Genomic DNA, 25,736 nt, shown 5'->3' with positions numbered 1-25,736 from the left:
CATCACAGGGGACAACCCTTCATTCATTGATCTAAACGCTCATGTTACCTGGTAAGGTCTGACTTTGTGATGGATCTCCTGAATGCCCACCTCTCTGGTTCTCACGTCTCGACACTGAAAAGACACAAAAAAAGTTTAAAGAGCTTCTGCTGCAGTATTAAAGGACACCTGGCGTTACCATGGTAACCAGTGATCGTCCAAATGAAGCTGGTCTGACGACTCTAAACGCTTTCTGTTTCAAGGATGAGCAAAGTAACGGAAGAAGAGAACTCTCAGACAAAATCTGATTCATTTCTAACATAAAAAAGACTAAAAGCTGCGTAAAGTTATGAAGCAGCTGGAAAAGTTTTCAACCTGCTGAACCCCAACATCTGCTGCTGGCTTTGAAAAACGTGGAAAATCTTTAATGTTTTAACACCTCTGGCACAACTATGACGGTAAAAATGACTCCGCTGGAACAACAGACAGACATGCAGACACTATTCAGCTGAACTGCAGACAGGAGACAAGCAGGAAAAATAATTAGAAGTGCAGTAAAAAGCAGTAACATTTCACCGTTTTTCTCCAACATTGGTAACGGCTGTGTGGAAAAACGATGATCCCAGATATTTTCAATTATAAAAAAAATCAAACAAATTCAACAGTTTTTAAATGATTTCTAACCCTTTAACTGGTAAATGGTCTGTATTTATACAGCGCTTTATTATACCTGCAAGGTACCCAAAGCGCTTTACATGATGCGTCACATTCACCCACTGATGGTGGAAGCTGCCATGCAAGGCGCTAACCATGACCCACCAGGAGCAGTTAGGGGTTTGGTGTCTTACTCAGGGACACCTAGACATGAGCACGACGGGCCGAGGATCAAACCGACAACCTTCCAGTTACAAGACGGCCACTCTACCCAGTGAGCCATGCCCCCCCTTTAACTGTCTTACACTGCACTACGTTCTCTCTCTTCTGGTCATGGCTGTGTTGTTTCCATGGAGGTACAGGACTTCATACTGTAGTAAAAAAATGAGCCCATAGTGAGGAAAAAAGAAAACGCTTCATAAGTCAGTAGAAAACCTGTCAGTATTCCAGTCTATCCGTAGACAAACAGCGCTCTGATGGAAGCTTCTGGGGGATCTCTACCCCACACGTCTCCTCTGATGGACCTCAGTAAGGGGTCTTCACATTCTGTTTCGTGTTTTCAGGCTGGCTGGACTTCTGCTAAACTTGTAATCCATTTTCTGCTTTGAAACATAAATTCAATAAATGTGCAGGGACGTGGGCGGGACGGAGCTCCATTCTGTGCTCCAGCAGTCCTCAACTACACCTGAGAGGGTTTCTAATCTGTGCTCTTACCCTGTGATAGCACTATAGGAATGATTCTGACAGTCAGCAGTGTGCTGGCAGCCTGAGCTCTACGCCTCCTTCTGCTGGATCAGATCCCAGCTGGAAAAGTCTATTAGCTTCCTGACTCAGAATGAGCTGACACAGAGTCTTCTAGGTTAATATGAAAGGCCTCTGAGTCTCACCTCAGTGCCCATGTCCTTCATCCTGGCCAGCGCCAGCTCTCGCAGGTTTCCATGTTCCACTCCAGAGCTCACCAGCGGCATGGGGATGTCCCTGATGAGACCAGGAGACACGGAATGATGGACTGACAGGTTTAAGTAGCTTCAGACGGAGGTATGACAGAGGAAACCACATGGAATTACACTTTACTGCATCAGAAATACAGAAGTGTCCTAATATCTGCAGTTATCTGATGTACAGCAGCTCCTCCACCTACAGATCTACGTAAGGCCATTACTGTCGTACGTCAGAGTCCGTTCATCACGATATCGATCGGTTCTTCATAAAGTCACGAATACAAACGACTTTCAGTGACTTTAACCTACAGTCACTGTTAATTCTCTCACCTCTGCACCCGGTACACTCGTGTCCAGGGCGGCACCAGCGCCAGAATCCGGGCCACCAGGTCCACCAGGGCGCTCGGGGAGTAGCTCTTGTACCGACCCGTCTTCCACAGCTCGTACAGGCCGGTCCCTCGGATCACCAGCGTCGGGTACAGCTTCAGACCATCGGGCCTGAACGCCGGATTCTCAAAGAACTCCTGCAAACACACGTCACACATTAAAGAGTGTTTAAAGTACAGTTAGTTTCTCATTAGGCCTCTGAAAGCCATTTAACCCACTTAAGCATTTCTAAATGAACCTTTTCTGGTTTGAGCTCTTCTACCCCGAGTCATGTTTGTGTTACAGATACAGGAATGGACAGAGTTCATTTTTATTCATTTGGCTTCTCTGCAGTGTTCAGTGAAAGCCTCCTGAACCCAGAAGCAGACAGAGGACAGCAGAACAGAGCTCCGTTATTCAGCTGAAGGAAACAAATGCTGCTGTCTGCGGCTGTGCAGTGAGGGGAATCAGTGCAATTTCCAGTCATCCTCCTCCCCCCTGCACCCACTATCATGATCAGGACCGTGAAGATCTGGAACATTCTCCAAAATAGGCTGCACTATCAGTATCTCATAATCTCATTCTGGTCACAGCTCATAATCGCAGCAGGACTCGTCCCACACGGCCCTGCAGCAAACCGAAGGAGGGAGGAGAGGAGCCGACGTGACGAACAGCAAGCCTTCCACAACCACACACAGAACACACAGGAGTCCAGGGAGCGTTTGGGGACTCTGCTACCGGTGTGGATATCACAGCTGCTGTTGGCTGCTGGAGAGGAACCTGTTAAAGTCGCCTCCCTGGGAACAGCAGATAAGTCAGAGAGGAGCTCAGGCTAGCAGCAAGTTGTAATCGAATTTCATTATCAGGGCAACCGGGACGGGCTCTAGGAGGACGCTCAGTTCCTCTGCAGGTCCTGAACCGGCCTCCGATCAGGACTGAGTGGGATCGCAGCAGAATACAGGATATGTGAGATAACAGCTGAAAACAGGCTCATTCATAAAGAGCTCCGTGCTTCCTGAAGCTGGCAAACAGCAGCAAACAGCTAATTCACATTCAACATCCCTCTTCTGCAACCTCAGCTGCTGTTTGCATCATATCAGCAGCGTTTACTTCTCATTTTCCATCAAATCGGACACATATCCATTATCTTTACCCTGCCTAATCCATTTAAGGGTCACAAAGACCGGCTGAGCAATTCAGGCTAAAATTAACATCAGATATTTTGCTGGATATTGATAAAAAACATTCAACTGCTATTTTATTTCCACTAAAACTACTATATGTGGATTTACACACATTCTCATCCAGGTCTTTGTATTTATTTGTATTATTGTAGATGAACTGCACATATAGCTTTTATATCTACGTCTTTAACTTACAGATGTGTTCTGATTTTTCTGACTGTCACGATGAAACTTCCCCTTGTGGGACGAACAAAGGATGTTCTAATACTGAACATTAACACTTTTTTGTGTACAACATAATTCCACGTGTTCCTTTATAGTTTTGATGTCTACAATGTAGAAAATTATAAAATAAAAACCACCGAATGACAGGTCGTGTATGCATCTGAAGGATTATTTCTGGAATTACTCGATAATATGAGATGATAACAGATGCAGTTTACATACATGCTGCTTCCATTTTACTGCCCTTTACCGACTTACATTTCTGACAATAACACTACAATAAAACCTTTACATCGGGCCGTTAAACATTTTGACTCTGACAATAAATGACTTTTGATTACAACTAATGAAACCTCCTCAACCTTCCATTAAATGAAGTGTTAGCAATTCAGCAAACATCTACCAGACATCGGATTGGACTCCTGGGGGAAATATCTGCTGCTAAGTGCTCCACAGCTTGACAGCTAGCTGCTAACTGAGTGGTTTGGTTCTGAATGGGTTTTTCACAGCTGTACGTGAAACTGCACAGATGAGAATGATGATGGAACCAAAGCATGAAGCTGCAGTCATAAAACTGAACTGACGCACTGAAAGATGCTAAGAAAGCAGCAGAAACCAGGGATAATTCTCTTCATCTGGTGTCTTTGAGATCACATCAGAGAAGCTGGAAGCAGCAGATTTTAGACTGATTTTCTTGGAAAATGAAGCATTGATTATTAAGCTGATTTTCTGTTGATCGATTGATTGATTGATTGATTACCCACTGCAGCTCAACAACCTGGACAGTCTATCAGTCAGGTATAGTCTTTTAGGTCACCTAGCTCTCATAGACAGGAAACCAAAAGACAGTAAGCAGATTTTACCAAACTTTGGCAACCGATACTAGATGTGCACCGTGTAGTCAGTTTAAGGAATTCTATCAACAGACGGTTTGACTTGGTACAGCGGGGATTAATAAGCTCATTAGAGTCCCAGTAAGCCTTGATAACAGACCTGTGTACACAATAACTGGACTTCCTGTGAGTGGAATGCAGCCATCACCAACATAAATGACCTTTCCAGACTGTAACGAGTCAAAATATCAGCTGCAAAGAAGTGCTGTTGCGTCTTATTATGACTATTGTTGGTTTATTACCAAAGAAGCACACACAGCAGGTCCTCGGTTTACGATGTCCTCGACTTAAATCGTTTCACTGTTTCATCAGAACTGATTAGAGGCCGGTCCTTGGTTTAACATACGCCGTTTCATCGTTACGTTGGATCTGGTTCAGTGGAACTAGTTCACGAGCAGAGTGGATGAATACTGTAAGTACGATCGTCACATGGAGCTATTAGATGGTTTTGTTTCCATTTGCCTCCACATTGGATTATTCTATATTCACTAACTTCATCATGGCTCCCAGCATCAGTCAGACTCACGGTTTACATTTTCTTTGGTATTTTCCTACCGAGTTGTTTCAGTGTGAGCTAATGACTGTTTGTGTTGCTGTAGTTGTATAAACATGTAAACTGATCAATATCGTGATGCAGGAACGGCTTTGTTTACATTTTCACCAGAGTTCTGACTGACATCACACCGTAGGAACAGAACTCTGATGTAAGACGAGGACCTCCTTTATTTAGGGACGTGGACACGAGCAGATCTCTCCAAGACTTGTGACTTGGTGCACACAGAATGCGAGTTAGGCCGTTTTAGCTTAATGTCCTTTGTTGAAGGTTTGCTAAAGTTTCTCGGAAACAAACTAAAGTTCTTTCGTAAACCCTGTGCACCACGTTGAATGCATTTCCTTGGTTAAAATGCATCTGTACAGCCATTGTTTTGGACTTCTCTTTTGTCAATCGCTTTATTTTTTAGACTGTAATCCTTCCTCTGAACACAGAGCGTCCGTTTTATCCGGAGCAGCAGAAACTTATTTTGGAAGCTTGCTGGGTTTTTCCTCCACAGAGCAGTCATTGCTGGTAAAAAGTTTTGCTACCAACGTGCCAGCAGGGGAACAGCGCCACATTCTAGAACTTTAAAACTCACATTGTAGTGTAACGTTCTTTGAGTAAGATGTGCTGAAAGTGTAATCCTGGCCAATGCTGTTTGAACTGATGAGCAGTAGATGTGTGTGAAGTACTTAATGTTGGATATTCTGATAGCCACTGATGCTTTACTGTACTGAACGTATGTGAAGGAAAAGAAAGTCTAGAAACTGTAAGGATGGCTGATGAGAGATCAGGAGGTATAATCTGTAGCTTTGATGCTTTCTAGTAGATGAGATGTGGAGTGCTCACTACATAATGGTGTATACTTAAGATATTCTAACTTTCAACATATATTGGAATCATGACCACACATACTACAAAATAATGAGGGTAAGATGGGAAGCAGAGTCTGAACATGTCTGGGCATGTTCTCTGTGAATCATGACCTAATGATAACCTGACGTCCTCTGTAAAGTGTAACCTAACACTGACTACGTTTATACGCCATCAATATTCGGATTAAGGTCAATATTCCCTTTTCTGAAACATCTGGAATAATCCGTTTACGTGCCTAAACAGACAGTTACTCCTGTTTACATGATCAGCGTAATCATTTGGGATATTCCCATCCAAACCGGGATGCACAGACAACGTCATGACGCACATTGCATCATTTCCATTTCTTCTTCCTGTACCCAAAGACAGAAACAACAACAGTACTCAACCGTACTCAAAAGACCAAGATTCCTTTCCAAACATGCGCAGAACACAAATTAATGTTTCTTTCTATGGGGACATTCCAATGAGTGTTTATATGACGAGATACTCGGGGTAGAAAAGGAGTAACCCAGGGGTCTTATTCGGGTTTATAAAAACTGGAATATGAGCATATTCGGGTTTTTGTGGGTGTTCACATGGCCGTACGCAACCGGGTTATTGCTAATATTCCGGTTAAGAAAGGGTTATTGACTGCATATAAACGTAGTCAATGAAATCAGATATCTTAGTGACAAGATCTGACCAGTAGATTTAGAAAAGTATGATGGTGTTAAAACTGCCCCTCCTATCACAAACCCTGTAGGCGTGGAACAATGACCAACTCTCACAGCATAAAGACGAAGCACAGCTCAGTGCCTCTGGTTTTTCTTGGGGCGTTAGGAACTACTCCTGGGTTTTTTGTTGCTGCTTCTGAATGCTAACTTCTCCTGGTGATTTTTGAAGATCTTTAACATTTGAACATGGTCAAGTTTTAAGACTCTGGCCCATGATGAGTGAACTGGACTCCACTTCATCAATATACATTTTAAAACAGAGACCGACATGGCACTGAAAGGCTTCGCTAATTGCATTATTTATATTTCCTATAAAATGCTCCACAGTAGTATTCTGCAGGTACTTCTAAATGAGGCGGGCACACTTTTCAACAAGAATATAACTCTGTCACAACATTTTGATGCCCAAATGTCAGCCTCTGCCCTCATGTCTTCTCTATCTCCTTTATCCTTTTCCTGATATTTTCCACTTCTCACACCACCTGCCTTTCAAACTGAATATTTCTCGATGTTTCCTGTATAAGGGATGACTTTTATGGATTCCAGGAAGAAATCATGAGACGCTTCGTTTGGTTCCTGGGGTGAAAATGTTTAAGAACCTGCATATTTCCCCTCCACCCACCAGCAGGAAGTGTGTCATGGAAGATTAGATATGATGACGAGGAGCAAAGGGGAGTCACACACAAGTAGTATAATCTAAGTGTCAGTGTGATAAGAGAGGAGATGGAGGGAGGCGGTGTGATTAGAAGAGGACAGAGCTGGGAGGGAGATGACAGCGAGGAGCATCAAGTGAAAAGTTACGACCAGCGAGAAGAAAAGGATGAAGTGAGAGATAATAGAGAGGGGAGAAAAGTATGAGGGAACAAAGGCGAAGGAGGAGACAGCAGAGAGACAATATTGAGATTGTAGACTGTGAGAAAGAAGACAGCAGAACCAAAGAAATTAAGTCTGCAGAGAGGACAAGTGACAGAGGAAACGCTACAGGAAAAGAAAAGGGAGCAACGGTGAGGGCCAAATACACATTTAATCTGCTTCCCGTCATAGTGCCGACCTGCTGCTGCCCTCCATATTACCGTCAGACACACCGTCACAGAAAACACACACACACCCAGGTAATACAACAGACCTGTGGGAAGACACAAACGCTTCTCCACAACTTAAATCACAAAGACTTTCTGAAGCTCAGAAGGCTGAAAGTGTCCTACATGCCTTTATCACTACATCATCTCACTCAGAATCTATTCAGCCATCTTCACACTCTTTAGAATAGCATTACTTTCTGACTGACAACTAGATAAGAAAAAGATGGTTTCTACCCTCCTGACATGTTTCAACCACGTCTACGGTCTTCCTCAGAGCATCATCTGAAGTGTGATGACGTGTTGTTTTTATCAGGTGATCGGCCTGACAGATCTGTAAGAATCTGTAAGAATCTGTCAGAATCTGTAAGAATCTGTCAGAATCTGTCAGAATCTGTCAGGCCGATCACCAGTTACCCTACGAGGGTCATCACATCTGAGGCTAACAAATACAAACGATGGATTAAGGAGGATATAGAGATCAGGACGTGGGTTAGCAGTTCCATGAAATGGGACGAAGGGGCTACACCTACTAACACCTGGACTCCATCCTCCAGAGACCATCGGACCTAGATGATTTGTTCTTTAGAGATGTTACGCATTCATTAAAATGATTAAAGTATCCACTCCAAATCACAGTCAGGTGCATTTTGGTTTCTTTGGTCGATGATGTTCGCCCTTCGATATTGAAGAAGGCCATGACTTCAACGTCTGTATGAAGATCGGTGATTATGGATCTGAAGATGGTTGGGGAAGTCAATCCGTGCCCTGAAGGCTGGTCCACATGTAGGACATGTGGTGCTGCTGTGGAGGTAGAGGTTTCTCTGAGTCTCTGCAGTCCATCAGCTTTGCCAAGTTGGACGGTCCCATCAAGCGTTTCCCATGTATCGGGGTTGATGTCCAGGTCTTTGAGGGACACTTTGAGGCAATCCTTGAATCCCTTCTTCAGTCCCCTGACTGTCCATTTGCCCTGGGACAGTTCACAGTCCAGCCGCCGTTCTGGCAGTTGGCTGTCAGACATTCTTACAACACTTCCTTTGCCACCAGTGCAGCTCATCTTTCTGGTTTGTCTGCCTTGGTGGTGTCCAGTAGGCTTCATCATTTTATGTGCCAAGGTTGAAACCTTTTTTGAAGTTGTTTGAGCACTGTGAGGGATCCTCACTACCCTCGGCTAGCTGGCCAGGGTATATTGAAGCAGGCTATGTTTAGACTTCGAGACTGGAGCGACTAACACTTTTCAGCACCACAATGGCATGAGGCAACAACAAAGAGAACACTGGAGGGACTTTATAACGAGTCTCTAACTGTCCTTAGTGCTTCAGCCAAAGCCCAGATGAAGAAGATGGTGGTTCAACAACACTTCCTGTCCAACCCAATGGAGCCCGCCCAAATGAACGTGTAGCAGGTACTAAACTAAGAGTCTGAAGACTTAAATGTATGTAAAAGAGAGATTCCAATTTGCATATTTTAATAGATTTGCAAACACCTCTGAAAACATGTTCAGTTGTTGTTATAGTTTACTGAGAGAAGTATAGACTGGCTGATTCAAGACATCTAGATGTTCACCTGTCCACATTATTAACAAGAAGTCAGAGATGAAAAACGTTTCCAGAAACTGTTTAATCTTTAACTTCCAAGTAGAAATAAAGCTGTTTCTCCATCACATCTGAATGCTGAACTGAACTGTTTCTGCTGTCTTTTGTTCAAATCGTTGCTCATTACAGGGAATAATGAGGTTCTAAACCTTTTCACCTCTACAGGACTGAAAACTTCTGGTAAACCCTGCAAGTCACTGTCCTCCCAGTAATCAGATACCAAAGTTAAAGAAGCACAAACAGTTTGCTCAGCTATCAGTATGACTGTTGTTTCTGTGAACTCTCACCTGCAACACAATGTTTATTATTATCTGTTCTCCTCCACTTTGTGTTTCTAATCATCTGATTTCTGTTTTCTGATTGTGAAAATAAAATAACGAGCTGAAATTTCACACAGCTTCAAACGGAATCTTCATTTACATCCTACAGTCAGGCGTGTTGGGAAGGAGCTGGTTCATATCATAGCTGTGCTTCCAATCAGAGACAGACATCTGACATCTTCACCCAGTCACATCGCTGTGAACAACCGCCTCAGCTTTTCCGGTGCTATTTTAGGACGTGTACCAACTACGAGTTACTCTACCACTGGGAGGAAAGTAGTGGTGACGCATTAAGAAGGTATTATTACTACTGTCACAAACAATAAACCTAACGATCGACTTGACGCATAACCTTACTGTCGTCTTTAGTCGGCTTTTGTAACACATTATGTTCCTTACGTATCAGTAAATGCATTTTCTATTTTCGAAAAGTCAGAACTATATTAGAAATAATATAGAAGATGTTATTTATGTCATTGAAAGTGGGGAAAAGCTACAGCACATCTCTGCAGTGTTTCCTTTATATGCTACAACAAAGCCACATTTCCATAGCAGCCTGCAGCAGAAAGAAGTGACTGACAGCTGGTCCCACCAAGCGACCCTCTGATCAGCTCAAAACCTAACATGTCTGTGAACAAGAGGAATTATTGAGGATGCAGTCTGATCTGTTTGCCACAAACCTCTGTCATCTCCTCTGCTTTCTCCAAAATCAAACCAAGACGTCACAATCCAGAAAACAGCGGTGATCAAAAAGTTCAGAGACGTAAAAATTAAAAACTTGATTTAAATTAGGCCACCTTGGGCAGCAACACTCTGCTTCTAGTGCTCCTGCTCCTCGTAACGTTCCCTGGAAGTCCATTTATGTAAACATGACGAGCACTGAATCTCCTAAACTGGGTCAAAATGGGGACAATTCCATCTGAAAGTCATTTTGAGGCAAAGGAAGGAAAGAGTCGCAAAGAGTCTGAGTGTCCTGGATGGAGAGGATGGGTGTGCTTCGAGCCTACATCCCATCATGCAACAGTTCAGGTCATTAACAGCTAATATTCAACAGGACATTACAGTAGAACTCTGCCTTGACATTGAAGCCTGAGGAAGAGTTCCTGCTGCACAAACATGTGATGTTGAAGACCTGATGCACCTCGTCCAGACTTCGACAACATCTGAACTGCTGTGTCTCTAATTCCTTTTGCAATAAAAACTGGATGTTTACCACAGGAATGGAGAAAGAAGGATGGATATTTATTAAGTGTTTTGTTGGTTGCAAGTGAGAAATCTACAACTCAGAAATGCTTATCGCAGGATGTTATAACACTGGATATCTATAAAATGGAACAGATGACAGCGTTTATGAACCAGAAACATGGATTCCGTATATAAAAATTAAAAAGCACGATTTAATTTTGAGTTTTATGGAGAATATAACGGTCACTCCCTGATGTTCCTAAAGATGTTCATTATTTCATTTTATTTAGTTTTTAATGGGAAAACTGGACTGGCACATGTGAACTGTAGCATCACTAAAAATGGTTAGAACTGGTTAATAAAGAATTAAAAAAACAAACATGCAGGTTGGATGGTTCCAGCTGCTGACTGACACTGAAAGCTTTCTTCTCTGCTACAGTTTGAGAACGATGAAGGAAATGTGCACCGACCACAGGAACACGTCTGACATGTTGTACTTGTGTGACCGTCATGCATTCTGCTCACAGGGACCACAAACGGTGCTGGAACTTTCTGATCAGCCCTTGTACCTCTGAACGCTGACCCTTTGTTATACTCAGTGTTAACACCAACAACAAGTCTTCCTAACATGTAATTAATTTTTATTTTAAATCTGAGGGCAGAATGGGCTATAAGCCATAAAACTGCTTACGATGAACTGCTCCACGTCCCTCTCCATGCCCACGTTGGGCAGGTCTGGCATCATGTGGGCGACCACTTTGAATCCAGCGTCCTTCGCCAGGTGGAAAGATTCACACACGGCTCGAACCGTGTGGCCTCTGGACAGAACATACATGTACAAAAACACAGATCATAAAACTAGAAAGCTCTTCATTCACACACCATCATGTTGTAAAGGCTTTTTCTAATGTATAATATAATGGAAACTCCCACATAACGCAGCTGATTCTCTGCGTCTCTGGAGCTCTACCACGCTTTTCTAAAAGATATTCTAACTAGATGTCTGATGGCGGTGATGGAGAGGGCTGACCTCCACAGAGAAACAGAGCCCCAGACAGGTTTTTCCTTTAATTTGTCATCTAGCTGGACCTGCTGACCTGTTGGTGTCCCGGGCCACATCTTCATAAACACTCTGGACTCCAATCTCCAGCCGGGTGCAGCCGTAGCCCAGCATGTCGCTGAGGTGTCTCTTCAGGCAGTAGTCGGGTCGCGTCTCTATGGTGATCCCCACACATTTGGTGTTACTGCGCTCCGAATACCTGCAGGGACAACACGCACTTCTGCTCATGACACATTTTTATGGTGTAATGAAGTCTGTTTTTTGCTCTGATATAATAATGCCTTCTTAATTCTACTGTTAACTCCCTGAGACTGAATGTTAGAAGGCTGTGTGTGAATGTAACGTATTACTGGGATCATTTAGCAGCATCAGTTCACGAGCTGTGAGTTTCCACGGCTCGTTATCCACACATTTAACACCAACCTCACAAATAAGGACACACTAATGCAACGGAGAAAAAAGATGAAGGGGAAAAAACGCTTGCAATGCATAAGATGTTAAATGAGACATTAAGATGCGTTGTTTGCGTCATCTCATAATACCTGGAGCTGATTTTTTGCAGCGTTTACAGTGAAAGGTGTTTCCTATAGGGCTGAAACATAAATAAGTGATCAGACTGCAGCTTCCCTCAGCATCCGTTTAAAGCATTTTAACCCCCGTGTCGTCCTGCGGGTTTGAACCGCTGTAAAGTTTGAACATGTGGGAAAAAATATGCTTTCACAGGGAAACTTCCCACATCCACATTTTCAACATTTTTGTGAAATTCTGGAACATTTTTTGGTGGAAAAAATAACTGTTTTCTTAAGAACATTAAATGAGAGATCTGGGAAGTCTGAAAGCCATGTGAACACTTGGAACTGTTTGTCGCGTTCCTCAGACTATCTGCAGCTACTCTGGTCTGATTTAACGAAGGCCACGCGTCATACAGACGGATTTTAACGTTATCTGTTCTTTGGTCAGCCGACATCATGAAAATTATGAAAATAAAGACCACCCACTCTCAGAGACTGGCCTTCCTGTGAACTTCTCTTTCATTACTGTGTTCTACCTGTCAGAGCACTTTGTGAACGTTCTTCTAAATGGTGCTGTACAAATAAAGCTATTATTATTATTATAATACAAACATTTCAGAAGCACACAAAGTTTCACAAACGTGTCTCTAATTAGACGGATTCCAAGACTCTAGTTTCTGTCATTAGACGGGTCCCACATGCTAGCTAGCTAACGCTGGATTAAACCACCCGTACAACACACTCCAACAAATAATGACAACAAATATGAAACTAGATTAAACCTGTAAGTCACAGTAACGTGTCGCCTCTCAGACTGTGCAGAACAGTTTGGTTTTTTAGGACGTCTTTTCTTCTGCAGCCGTACTGCATTACCCACAATCCCACACTAATTAAACCTTCACTTGTTCCATATTACACCAAATGAATGTTGTAAAACAGTGTTAGGCTCTAAGCCACACATCAGCTTTTAAAGGTGTACTTTTACCTTTCTGGACATCATATTTATGGTGTTTCTAAATAGTTTTAATGATCAGATAAAGTCACACATTTATGAAGACAAAAAACAACCACCAACTGGAAACAGGAAGTCTTTTGGACGGTGACACTATTCCTGATGAATAGTAATGTGTGTTTAGGCCTCAAACTAACATCCACACGAATGCCAGGACCCAAAGCCTGTCAGCAGAACATTCTCAGAGCTTCTTCACTGCCATCTCCTCCCCAGGTAACGATGAAAAACATTCATCAAAACAGGATTCAATTGTGACCCTGAAGTGTCCACTGCAGGTCTGTGAGTGGAGGACAGGGTCAGGATGGACACTGACCAGCCTCCATGAGCAGCTAAATGTCTGACATCTCTCTGGAATAGCAGCATTAAGGTTCTCAGCAGATCTTCTGTGAGATCACACATCAGTAGAAGCCCTTGACCCTGTCACCAGATAACCACTTGTCCTTCCTTGGACCACTTTAGTTGGAACAGCCTCCTACAGAACCTGCTGCTCTAGAAGATGTCCTGACCCAGACATCTCACCATCACAGTCTGCTCCTCATTAAATCCTCACTCTGATCAGTTCTCCTGCTTCCATACGTGAACTTCAGCTGGCTGTCACCTCCTGCCTAATATTTCCCGTTAACTGACAGGAGATAATTGATGATATTCACTTCAGCTGTCAGTGGTTTTAATGGCTGATCGGTCTATCTATATATAAAATTCCTCCCTCGTTTGAGTGAAATATTTAAAAATGTGCGTTTTACAGTTCGATTATTAACCCCAGACCACTAACCTAAAGTTCTTACTGGTTTACTGCGTATCATATGACTCAGGCTCATGAAACCAGCGCTGATATAAAAACCAACAGAGCATCTGAAGGAGCATTCAGGTGTAGGATGTGACTGTATGTCCCCTCATCTTCTCTAAATGTAATCTCCAGACAGACACCGCTTATATCGAGCCTGACTCTGGAGCTACTTCCAAACTTACACAAAACAATAGCAGTGACCGAAGAACACACGTCGTCTCAGAACACTCTCCAGCTGCCGTTCTCTCCACTCCAGCTGCTCCAATGACCATTAGCTCTCCTCATGCCGCCTCATATTCCCTCTGATTCTGTATCTGCTGGCAATAAATGCTCATCTTTTACAGTCTGCTCGCTGATTTACACCAATTACAAGAGTTTATGCTCCAGAGAGGATGATCAGATTGAGCGAGATGAATCAATAAAAAGTCTATTATCGCAGGCGATTATCTGGAGGTGTCTCGCTGCTGTGATCAGATCAGATCAGGAGCACATGGTGAGAAGCTGAGATACACAAACACTCATCACAGAAATCACAAACTGAGGCTAGGATAAAGGCCTTCTATAGCCAAAACAGCCGCTTCCTGCTTCACAAACCATAAAAAGTCAGGGAATTTGATGTAGGATTTATTTTCATGTGACTCATTATCACTAGAAGTACATTTAAATCCATCATTAAGAAAAGGAAAGAATAGCACAAGCTAGTGATGGAGGCCACCAAGACTATGACTCCTCTGAAGGAGAAGGAGACTAGAGAGGGAGGCCACCAAGACTTCTATGACTCCTCTGAAGGAGAAAGAGACTAGTGATGGAGGCCACCAAGACTCTATGACTCCTCTGAAGGAGAAGGAGACTAGTGATGGAGGCCACCAAGACTCTATGACTCCTCTGAAGGAGAAGGAGACTAGTGATGGAGGCCACCAAGACTCTATGACTCCTCTGAAGGAGAAGGAGACTAGAGAGGGAGGCCACCAAGACTCCTATGACTCCTCTGAAGGAGAAAGAGACTAGTGATGGAGGCCACCAAGACTCTATGACTCCTCTGAAGGAGAAAGAGACTAGAGAGGGAGGCCACCAAGACTCTATGACTCCTCTGAAGGAGAAAGAGACCAGAGAGGGAGACCACCAAGACTCTATGACTCCTCTGAAGGAGAAGGAGACTAGAGAGGGAGGCCACCAAGACTTCTATGACTCCTCTGAAGGAGAAAGAGACTAGTGATGGAGGCCACCAAGACTCTATGACTCCTCTGAAGGAGAAGGAGACTAGTGATGGAGGCCACCAAGACTCTATGACTCCTCTGAAGGAGAAGGAGACTAGTGATGGAGGCCACCAAGACTCTATGACTCCTCTGAAGGAGAAAGAGACCAGAGAGGGAGGCCACCAAGACTTCTATGACTCCTCTAAAGGAGAAAGAGACTAGTGATGGAGGCCACCAAGACTCTATGACTCCTCTGAAGGAGAAGGAGACTAGTGATGGAGGCCACCAAGACTCTATGACTCCTCTGAAGGAGAAGGAGACTAGTGATGGAGGCCACCAAGACTCTATGACTCCTCTGAAGGAGAAGGAGACTAGAGAGGGAGGCCACCAAGACTCTATGACTCCTCTGAAGGAGAAAGAGACTAGTGATGGAGGCCACCAAGACTCTATGACTCCTCTGAAGGAGAAGGAGACTAGTGATGGAGGCCACCAAGACTCTATGACTCCTCTGAAGGAGAAAGAGACCAGAGAGGGAGGCCACCAAGACTCTATGACTCCTCTGAAGGAGAAAGAGACTAGTGATGGAGGCCACCAAGACTCTATGACTCCTCTGAAGGAGAAAGAGACTAGAGAGGGAGGCCACCAAGACTCTATGACTCCTCTGAAGGAGTTACTAGAGAGGGCAGAGACTGAACATTCAGTCACTGTTTTGTGCTCTTCATAGATTTCTGACAAACAGGAAGCCGCTGTTGAAAGAAGCTCACATTAAATCTCCACCAGACTTCACCAGAAGACATGTGGAGACTGAAGTCACCTAGAAGAAGGTTCTCTGGTCTGAGGAGAACAACATTAAGATCTTTGGCTGCCCTGAGATTAGACGTTATGTTTGGCATACATCATCACAAACACACCATTCCCACAGTGAAGCACGGCGGCGGCAGCATCATGAGCAAATCCTGAAGGACATTCTGATGCAGTCTGCAAGAGAACTGGGGAGAAGGTTTGCGTTCCAGCCAGACGATGACCTGAAGCACATGGACAAAGCTACAAGATGACCGAGTCAGACGTGAATTCATCCGAGGATTAGCTGCTGGACTTAGAAAAAGGTCATTTCCTGATGATCCCTGAGCAACCTGACAGAGACCAGGAGGTATTGTAAAGAATAAAAGCGTCCTGATGTGTGAGGCTGATTTAGACTCAATGCCGTAAACATGAATCCACTAAACACTGACTGAAGGCTTTAAATATTTCTGCAGCCACTTGTTTTATATTTTCATCTAATCCACATTACTTGGTAGAAATCAGTTTCCAGTTTGACATGAAAGAGTGTTTTTATGTACATTCCTCACAAAAAGCCAATTTAAATTGACCAGGATTGAATGTAGAAAAGCAATAAAAGAGGAAAACATCAGAGGTAAACTTTTATAGTCCCTGAATACCAGGAGAGAGGAGCAATCACACAAACCGGCCTCTTGGGTCTTATCAGACTTTAGCAAAGCAAACAGCTCCTGCTGACAAACAAATCAGCGGGGCTGTTTCAGTCCAGGTAAAAAAGCCATTATTTGGTCCAATCATCTGAATGACGTCTTCCTGCTCTGACTTTGAATCTTCTCCGAGTCGTCTGAAAAGTTGCTGCTCATCCAAACCGAGCCGCTTTCATTCATTCTGGACTAACGCAGTGAGAGAGGAATGGATGGGAGGAACTGAAGGGACTTAGTGGCCTCACTCGTTTACCTCCTGAATCCTCAATGAGTCCATTCAGCAGCTCAGTCTGTGCTTTAAGGATGTCTGGGTTTCATGGAAACAACGGGAGCATCATGGAAATCCAAGCACTCATAAAAACACTGTATACTTCCCATGTTGCATAACAGACACAGAACAGTGTGTGCACTGAGGATGTTTGGGAGGATTAATAAAAGGATGGATTTGGTAATTCTTCATTATAATCAATGTTCTGTTTCTGCAATAACTCTGTAAAATAAAAACAGTTTATGATGTAAGATGGAGTCAAAGAAAACCCAAACATGCTCCAGTTCTGGCTGTTGTTTTTTATTTTAATTTATGGACTTCTTGCTTTTCTGCTGTTTTATGTCACTACAGATTTAATATCTGGGGAAACAAAACAACATTTAAAGTCCATCGATGACTCTGAGTACTTCTAACGATGCTGAGGTTAAAATAACTGTAATGTGAACATTTAGAAAGCCTGCGTTGAACACCAGGGATAATAAGTCACCGTGGACCTCAGTGTTTCCCCTAGGATTGGTGCCTTGGGGGGGGTTTTCGCGTCGGTTGTTGTCGCCGTCGTACAAAAAGTTGAAATAAGGAATTTGAGTCATAATATGTTTTATCAAGTATAGCCACGCCCCCTGGCTCCGCCAACTTTAACGATTTATTTAAAATTCAGTATTGATTTATTTTAAGATCGGCCACCTGATCTCCAAAAATGAATTGGGGTCTATGGAGAAAAAGCTTTTTGGAGCCAACCCTAGCGGACGACGGGATATTGCAAGTTTTTGACACTTCCGGGTTGGCTTCAATTCTGGAGCCAGATGCTACGTCCACTTTATATACAGTCTATGGTCAAAGCCCGACATGCGGTGGTGAGATGATGACTTTTCTGCGGGGCAGGTGGGGGGGCTTGCCGTGCAGAACTTTGGCTGCTGTCACTTGGCCCGGGAGAGGCAGAGCTGCTCTGGGTGCTACTGCTTGAAGAGCCAGAGGGGCGGCTGGTGTTGCCATTATCACCCTGTGACTGTGAGCGTTTAAAAAACGCTGAGATTTTGCTTTGTTTTTCATGTGCCATTTTCCAACAGTCGCTGGCGGGAGTCTGCTCACATGTGCGCTCACGCTTGTGTGTGTGTACACGTGTGCGCGCACGCCGATATTAAAATATATAATTTTCACCATTTTGTACCACTTATTGAGCGTGTGAATCATTTTTAGCCCATTTTTACGTTACGGTGTTGAAAGGCTTCATCTAATTATTTTATAATAATAATAATAATACTTTATTTATTTTAGGCCCAATATTACGACAGACGTCGTCTCAAAGGACCAATTTTGCATCATAAGAAGTCATGCTGTTAAAAAGAGCGTCTTCATTTTTTTTTTTATCTCTATGAAGTTTCATCGCGGGTCCCATTTTTTTCATTTTTAACACTCCTACACGATTGAGAACAACAACACATGGCCCCGCTATACGGTCATAATTACCTCATATCGCGCGTCACTGTCATCAGAGGTGTTTTTTCTTCTGCTTCTTTATTTTATGGCTGAAATAACTCTATATTTTGGCCGTAGTTTGTTGTAGAAAGTAAAACACGAGACACGCCACTGCAAACTAGTGTTTTGTGTGTGTGGTGACTGTGGGGTGGGGGGCAGTGTGACTGTTTACAAGACGGAGGGAGGGGGGAGTAGACAGTGGAGTGCTGCAGTGAGTGCTGTAAGGACAGCATGTGGAGCGGCCTTTATGCAGGAAAACTGAAGTTTGCGTGTAAAAAAGTAACAATTATTTTAATTTAACTTGACCTTCTGGGGGGCGGGGGGTGCCGTTGGGGGGGCGGGATGCCCCCCTAATATAATGGTAGGGGAAACACTGGACCTTATTTGGTATGTTGACTGTTTGTGTCTTTTTGTTTAAAGTCCTTACTATAGTGATGTCCAGCAGCATAATCAGGAGTAAGAACTCTGAATGAATGAGGGGAAGTACTGCTAATGGTGGACTAGCGCCCTCTGGTGGAGAAACATAGCTGCACAGAAAATTACCACAAAAACATAAAATAATGTGAGAATGACTGAATTGTTGCTCCACAACCACAGTGTAGTCCTGAGAGGTGCTACAGAAGAGAAAACATGAGCAGAAACACCGAATGAAAGGTCTACCAGTTTACCGCTGCACTTTTTACATTCAGTAACTGATTTAACCTCATCCGCCTGTATTTAGTCTTCTTTAAAAATAAAAAATCATCCTCTGTCTATAATGTTTCTCTGCAGTTTTGTGCTGTGTGTTTTGCTTATTTATTCTTGTACTGCCTTTATACTTTTTCTTTTGGAGCTGCTGTAACGGTGAACTTTCCCCACTGTGGGACCAATAAAGTTCATTTTATCTTATCATTAAATCAGAGGGTTTAGGCCAGGTGTAGGTGGTGCTCAGACAAATGGACATTGAAGGCAACACGCTGGTCTGGCTGCTAAATTCTGTCAGCAGAACAAGAAGTTAAACTCTCCAAACTATTCCTCAAAACAGAAGGAATGGTCAGATTTTTAACTTTCTGACAGCAGTGTAGAGTTTTATTGTAAAAATTCACCAAATCTGAGCTCAGAACTGTGATATTTAAGTAGAATTCCTGCATTCTTCATGTCTTATTCAACCCTCCTGTTGTCCTCATTTACGGACACCAAAAATATTGTTTCCTTGCCTTAAAAAAACTCCAAAAATTCAGCAAAAAATCCCCAAAATTCTGAAAAAGTGCAAAACCTTCAGGAAAGAATTTCCAATAATTCCTTAAAAGCTTCCCTTCAAAGTTTGATTAAAAAAAAAAACAAAACCCAAATTTGGAAAGAAAATTCTTGCAAATATTTTTTTTTTTTTAAAATGAGTAAAACTCTTCCCAAAAAAATCCTAAAATATCCAAAGTGATTCCATATTCATCAGTAAAACTTCTGATATTTTCTTTAACAACATTCACATAAAATCAACCAAAATCCAGTGAATTTCTTTCGGTTGATTTTTATGTGAATGTTCTTTAAAAACGTTTCAATTTTTCTTTTTTCCACCAAAAAATGTTCAAAGATCTCCCAAAAGTGTTGAAAATGTGGACATCAGAAGTTCCACTGTGAAAATGTATTTTCCCACATTTTCAAAGTTTAAAACGCGTCGGTTTGACTCGTAGGACGACAGGAGGGGAAAGAAAGAGCCAAAAATAAACCAAAGGCACAAAGAAGATTCTGTAAAAATAACTAAACTCTAGGAGTGATGAGTAACAGCAGCCATGTGAGAGAAACTCAGGGACTTTTCAGAAGAACTGCAGGTCAGGGAACATGGTCGAACCTCAGACTGATGATTAGTGACTTTGACTACTTAGACTGCACTCCATCACCTGGCTGAATAATGTGACTCGCTGCGTACCTGACGGCCTCGGCCACGTTGTTGGAGGTGTGTCCTGACAGGGCGTCATGGAGGTTCCTGATGAAATAATCTCTGTAGTCCTCAGCCAGAGCCATGAAGGTCCCCCCCATCACGATGAACTCCACTTTGTCCACGCTGTGACCCAACTGCTTCAGCTGCAGACCACAGGCAGGTTTATCACACTCTGGGAACACTGAGAGTTTAAAATGCAGCAGCATGTTGGTGTTCTCCTAAACAGCAGCCGCTGTGTTCTGAGATAAAGTAGATTTATGATTTAAGCTACCAGTGAATATACAACTGGCTTCTAACAGGAAAAAGCTCATTATCTCGTGTCGTCCTGTGGGTCAAACTGACCTGATTTAAAGTTTGAAAACGTGGAAAAAAAAAACATTTTCACAGTGAATCTTCTGATGTCCACAGTTTCAACATTTTGGGGAATTTCTGAACATTTTTTGGTGGAAAAAGAGAAATGTTAAAAGTGTTTCTTAAGAACATTCACATAAAAATCAACCAGAATCCAGAGAATTTCACTGGATTTTGGTTGATTTTTATGTGAATGTTCTTAAAGAACTTTCTTTATTTCTTTATTATTATTACTAGAGGTTTTTCTGATAAATATGGAATCACTTTAGATATTTTAGGATTTTTTTTGGAAGATTTTTATTCATTTTTTGAAAATATTTACAAGAATTTTCTTTCTAAATTTGGGGGAATGTTTGTTTTAAATAAAACCTTTAAGGGAAGCTTTTAAGGAATTATTGGAATTTTCTTCCTGAAGGTTTTGTAAATTTTCAGATATTTGGGGAATTGTTTTGCTGATTTTTTTGGATTTTTTTCAGGCAAAGAAACAACATTTTTGGTGCCTGTAAATGAGGACAACAGGAGGGTTAAACGGATGAAAACTGTGGGAAGATCAGATGAACAGAGCATCTCCATTAACTGGTTTATAAAACGACTTTGCTCTGCTGACTGAAACTAATGAGGGCATACATTTAAATATGGCATAATTAGGGTCAGGTCTAGCAGCAGCTGAATTCTACGACACTCATTACTAAATATAATATCAGTGCTGGTGAGGAATGAGAGGAACAGCTGTCACTGCACAGAGGCTGACTGTGGAAACGTCTCCTGAACACATGCTGCTGTAGTTTGCTGTAGGGCAGTTCCATCTAAACACTGAGGAGCCCTAACATGATAACAATGATCTAACACGGTTATAAAGCCAGCTACCGACCTGCTCCACTCGATGCCGGGTCTGAAGGTACGGGTCGTAGCGAGCTCGGATGGCTCTCATGGAAGTCGGCTGTCAGAAAGAAAAATAAAATCACAAGAACAAAGATCTTAAAGCTCAGTTTACCTTAAAACTGACCTCTGAAAAATAAAGTAAAACAGACATTTTCTTCTGTAAAAACAGGAAAATTACATACATTCTGCTCTAACGTTCCTAAAACATTTGCTCAGTGCTTTAACACAACATCAGGAACATTCTTTACTGTTTTACCTCAACTTCTTCACAGTATTTCAGGTAAAACACCTTTGTTCAGGAAACTCAGTGACCTCCTGAAAACGTCCTCCTTCCTTTGTTTACACAAACATAATGTGACAGCGTCTAATAAACATCCTCTGAAAGCTGCAGTTAACCTGGAAAAGCCACGGCTGCAAAAGTACAACACAGCTTTATTTTATTATTCATATAGAAATAAATAGATATTATTTGGCCATTTTCTTTCTATTTTATGTTATTATATATATGTAGAATATAATTTATTTTATTTATTATTTACAGCTAAGTGAACATATAATTTTTGCTCATTTTTCTACATTTGGGTTTTACATTTTATATATTTACATTATTTCTGAACTATCAGTTTTCATTATTTATACATAAATATATCTTATTTTTCTTTCTATATTTGGGGTTTACGGGGTTAAAACACGACATCTTAGGTCACTTTCAACCCTACAGGAACATTCTGTGAAATGACAAACATCCACAGCGTTTAAAACATCATCAGAACTTTGACATCATATCAGTGAATGTGGTGAGAAACTGGATTTATCAACAGAAAACGTCCAGAATGTGTGACTATGAACAGAGGAGTTAATCTGTTGATGGAATAAAACTGGTTTACCTCGTATCCTGTGTAGGACTGTGTGGAGTACTCAAAGTCAGAGTCTGGTCCACCAGGACAGTAGCTGTTAGAGAAAGAACAAACACAATAAAGAACACATGTGAGCATGGAATGACAGAGAAACTAACAGTCTATCTCACTTTTCAGAAACACACTGACAGCATTCTCACTAACACTGGCTGGATGTGATCAATACTTACTTTGACAACATTTAATCCATCATCACAGCTGGATAACCTTGGACAACCTTCAACATACATTTTGTTTAAAAAATATCTTAAGAACTGGTTATTAACACAACAGACTTGTAACCATTAAGGATCTGTCTTACCTGCCTGTGCCATTTATGACATTTTGTTATGTTGTCTTTATTGTGTACCATCTTCTAAATGTGTATTAATTACCTTAATTTTTCTATAGATTATTCTGGCCTTATGAAATGTACTCACAGTTTTACTATATGCTTTTAATGTATTGTGTTACTGTAAACTTTGAACTGTATGTTTTATCATTTGACATGTTTGTTTGTTTTTAGGATGACTATTTTACATCTGTCCAGGGACTACGGATGAAAAACAGCCTTTTGGCTAATTCTGGTGCATTGACAGAAATGTTCATTAATGTACACTGACCCTGTCAACTAAATAAATAAATGAAACGACAATAAATACAAACTCTGAAGTAAAACTAAGAGAAGTGAGTTTAACAGTTCTAAAGAGTGTGTCCATTCAGGATTGAGTTCAGGATTTCACATTTAAACCCCTTCAGTTTTATCCTGATGAACTCCGTCCTGCTGCATCAGGATCTTCTTTAAAGTCACTTCTGAACATGTATCTGCATCAGAGGGCTTCCTCTACATTTTCCTCCACCTTTGTTCTTGGTTTTTGACTTTCTCCATGTTTTATTCTTGACTTTGCTCTAATCTAAGCTTAAAATCATTCTTTGCTTTTTATATGTGTGTACATTTTCTAAAAACACAACAAAGCAGAAAAACTAAAGCCAGGTGCTACTTACACACAGATGTTTCCTGTGAAGCTGATGTGAGGACATCTATGAGGTTTACACATCACAGCCACCACTGCAATCTGCAACACAAGCATCACACGTTTAACTACACGTCTTCTCTTCCAACTTTCATACTAAATCACTTTTCTTTTTTAATTAACGCAAAACAAAAGCTAAAGCGTTCAACCTTTTCCATTCTGTTTCTGTCATACCGGATGTTTGTTCATCCAGAAAATAACACGGATAAAATCCCGGCTCCTCTCTGAAACTGTGAGGAAATCCTGAGAAAGTCTGAGGAGATTCTGTGAAGTTTACCACCATGCAGATGAGCCGGCTACATTACATTATCATTACACGTGTTGCACGACCATTTCTTCATCTCCTGACACACGGCGGCGTTTCTCAGTCTGACGTCACCTCAGACCTTGAAGATAAATCCCTCGTTTTAACCGTTTGGTTCCAGTCTGACAGAACATGAAACAGGAAGGAGCACAGAGAACACAAGCAGAGCTACTAACCCCACTGGCAGTACGGATCGGTTTGGCCTTCAGCTTGGGCACCAGAGCTCTGCGGTACTGAGGAGGAACAGCAGCGATAATGTCCACCAGTCTGGGCTGAGCTTCCAGTCCATATTTAGCCGAGGTCTTAGTCTTCACTCTGGTTAGGAAAAGAATGAAACAAGAAATAAACATTAAACACGCTACAGTCATATCTGAGAGGAGAACATCTTAGTTATAAAAGTGGATTAAAATACAGCGTGACTTGTTAAAATATTGTCATTTATTAGGTGATGTTGTTCCATATGTGGCTGTAGAGGGAACGGTGATCACAGAGTTATAGCTTCATGAAACCAGTATGGAAACATTTCTTAGAATAACAGCTTCCACTCATGCATTTAGGCCTGTATAGTAAAAAAGGAGGCTGCAGGTACTTTGACTGTCCGTTATTTCCTCAACCGAACGGCAGTAAAACAGCTTTTCATACGCGGTTACAGCAGCAGAGAACATTTAAACTTCAGCTGCCTCCTGCTGGCTGTAGTTTCTGATAAAACTACAAACATATGCGTAGACATTTTAAAGTCATTTTTTTATTTTTTAACCCTTCTCAGCCATCCTGGACTATGAACTCATTTTGAACAGTGAAGGAGGATTTCTTTAGCCAGTTCTGGACTAGTTTGAATAGTTTCTAGTCATTTTGCACATATTTTGGGTCATTTTTGACAAATTTTGACAACATTTAAAGAACATGCTTATTTTAAACTGGAGTCATTTTGGACGTATTTTTTATAGTTTTTAGTCATTTTTGGAACCCTTCCAAGCTGTTTTAGATGTTTAAGGACAGATTGTGAACAGGAAAAGATTGTTTGATCAAGTTCTCAACAAACTTCTAATTATTTTGGACAATTGTGGAGATCTGTTACAGATTTCTGTATCATTACCAGATAGCAGCACGGCATCACTGTAACCATGACAACCAGTGAACACTACATCAGCTGATTGTGATCCTGCCACAAATCCACCTCTGAGGACTTATCAGGACTTATCCATCAGAAATGATCCAAGGAACAGCTGATTAAACTGTGGGGGTGTTTCTGAGTCCCATCAGTTCATCCTCATCACAACAATCCTGTTGTCTGTGGAGATTCTCAGTCGTCCAGGTCATGATGATCGTAGAAGCTTCAGTAGAAATCAGCTGGACCTCTCTGTAGGTTCTAGAAGATGTTCCACCTCTCATTAAAGGTAGAACATCTTCTAGAACCTACAGAGACGTCCAGTTGAACAATCCTGCTGTTTCTCTACACAACCTCCAGTTTTCTTTGCTCCAGAATTCATATTTTCACTCTGAGTGATTTTCTTGTGCTTTGACTAATTCAAACTCAGTCTAAGACATCTAAAAGGGAAAGTGTAGATCTGCTGGACTGAGCAGAACTAAAGACAACTTGAACTAGAGTCATGACTTTAACAAATTACAACAGAAATACACAATGTCCATCCCCATGAACATAAATAGTAAAAGTGACATAATTAGTCCTAGAAAGTGTAATGATATGGATCTGAAATGTTATTTTTGATGAGAAAGAACTCAAACATCTGTAAAACATATTCAATCTACCTGTTATAGGTCAGATATCCGGCCGTATGTGTCGCTACACTGAGGAAGACTCACTTGTTCAGGTTGATGTCCTTTCCTTCTTCATGGGCTTCAACCAGCTGCTTGATGACATCAGCGATGGTCATCATCATCAGCTCGGCTCGGCTGAGGTCACCTGGCCAGGAGCAGAGATCAATACAGTGAGATGACTGTTTGAAAAAGCTTGTTTCAGATCCACTAGTCTCTCTGGTCACTGATGTAA

At 41.9% G+C, this 25,736-nt stretch overlaps 1 protein-coding gene across 1 annotated transcript in view; it reads right to left on the bottom strand.

Annotated features, from left to right (window-relative positions):
- The window catches only part of elp3 (elongator acetyltransferase complex subunit 3), a 29,459-nt gene that overhangs the window by 2,799 nt on the left and 924 nt on the right, over window positions 1-25,736 (bottom strand). Inside the window, exons 2-12 of the mRNA XM_022207877.2 lie at window positions 25,550-25,649; window positions 23,902-24,040; window positions 23,393-23,463; window positions 22,379-22,442; window positions 21,481-21,549; window positions 20,247-20,401; window positions 11,646-11,807; window positions 11,240-11,366; window positions 1,905-2,098; window positions 1,521-1,611; window positions 49-114 (exon numbers count right to left, since the gene is read on the bottom strand). Of these exons, the coding sequence (XP_022063569.1) occupies window positions 49-114; window positions 1,521-1,611; window positions 1,905-2,098; window positions 11,240-11,366; window positions 11,646-11,807; window positions 20,247-20,401; window positions 21,481-21,549; window positions 22,379-22,442; window positions 23,393-23,463; window positions 23,902-24,040; window positions 25,550-25,649 (1,238 nt within the window). The remainder of the gene's footprint in view (window positions 1-48; window positions 115-1,520; window positions 1,612-1,904; window positions 2,099-11,239; window positions 11,367-11,645; window positions 11,808-20,246; window positions 20,402-21,480; window positions 21,550-22,378; window positions 22,443-23,392; window positions 23,464-23,901; window positions 24,041-25,549; window positions 25,650-25,736) is intronic.

This window comes from Acanthochromis polyacanthus, chromosome 16, assembly GCF_021347895.1.
Source record: "Acanthochromis polyacanthus isolate Apoly-LR-REF ecotype Palm Island chromosome 16, KAUST_Apoly_ChrSc, whole genome shotgun sequence".
NCBI lineage: Eukaryota > Metazoa > Chordata > Actinopteri > Pomacentridae > Acanthochromis > Acanthochromis polyacanthus.
This window is presented reverse-complemented; position numbering and strand designations above follow the sequence as displayed.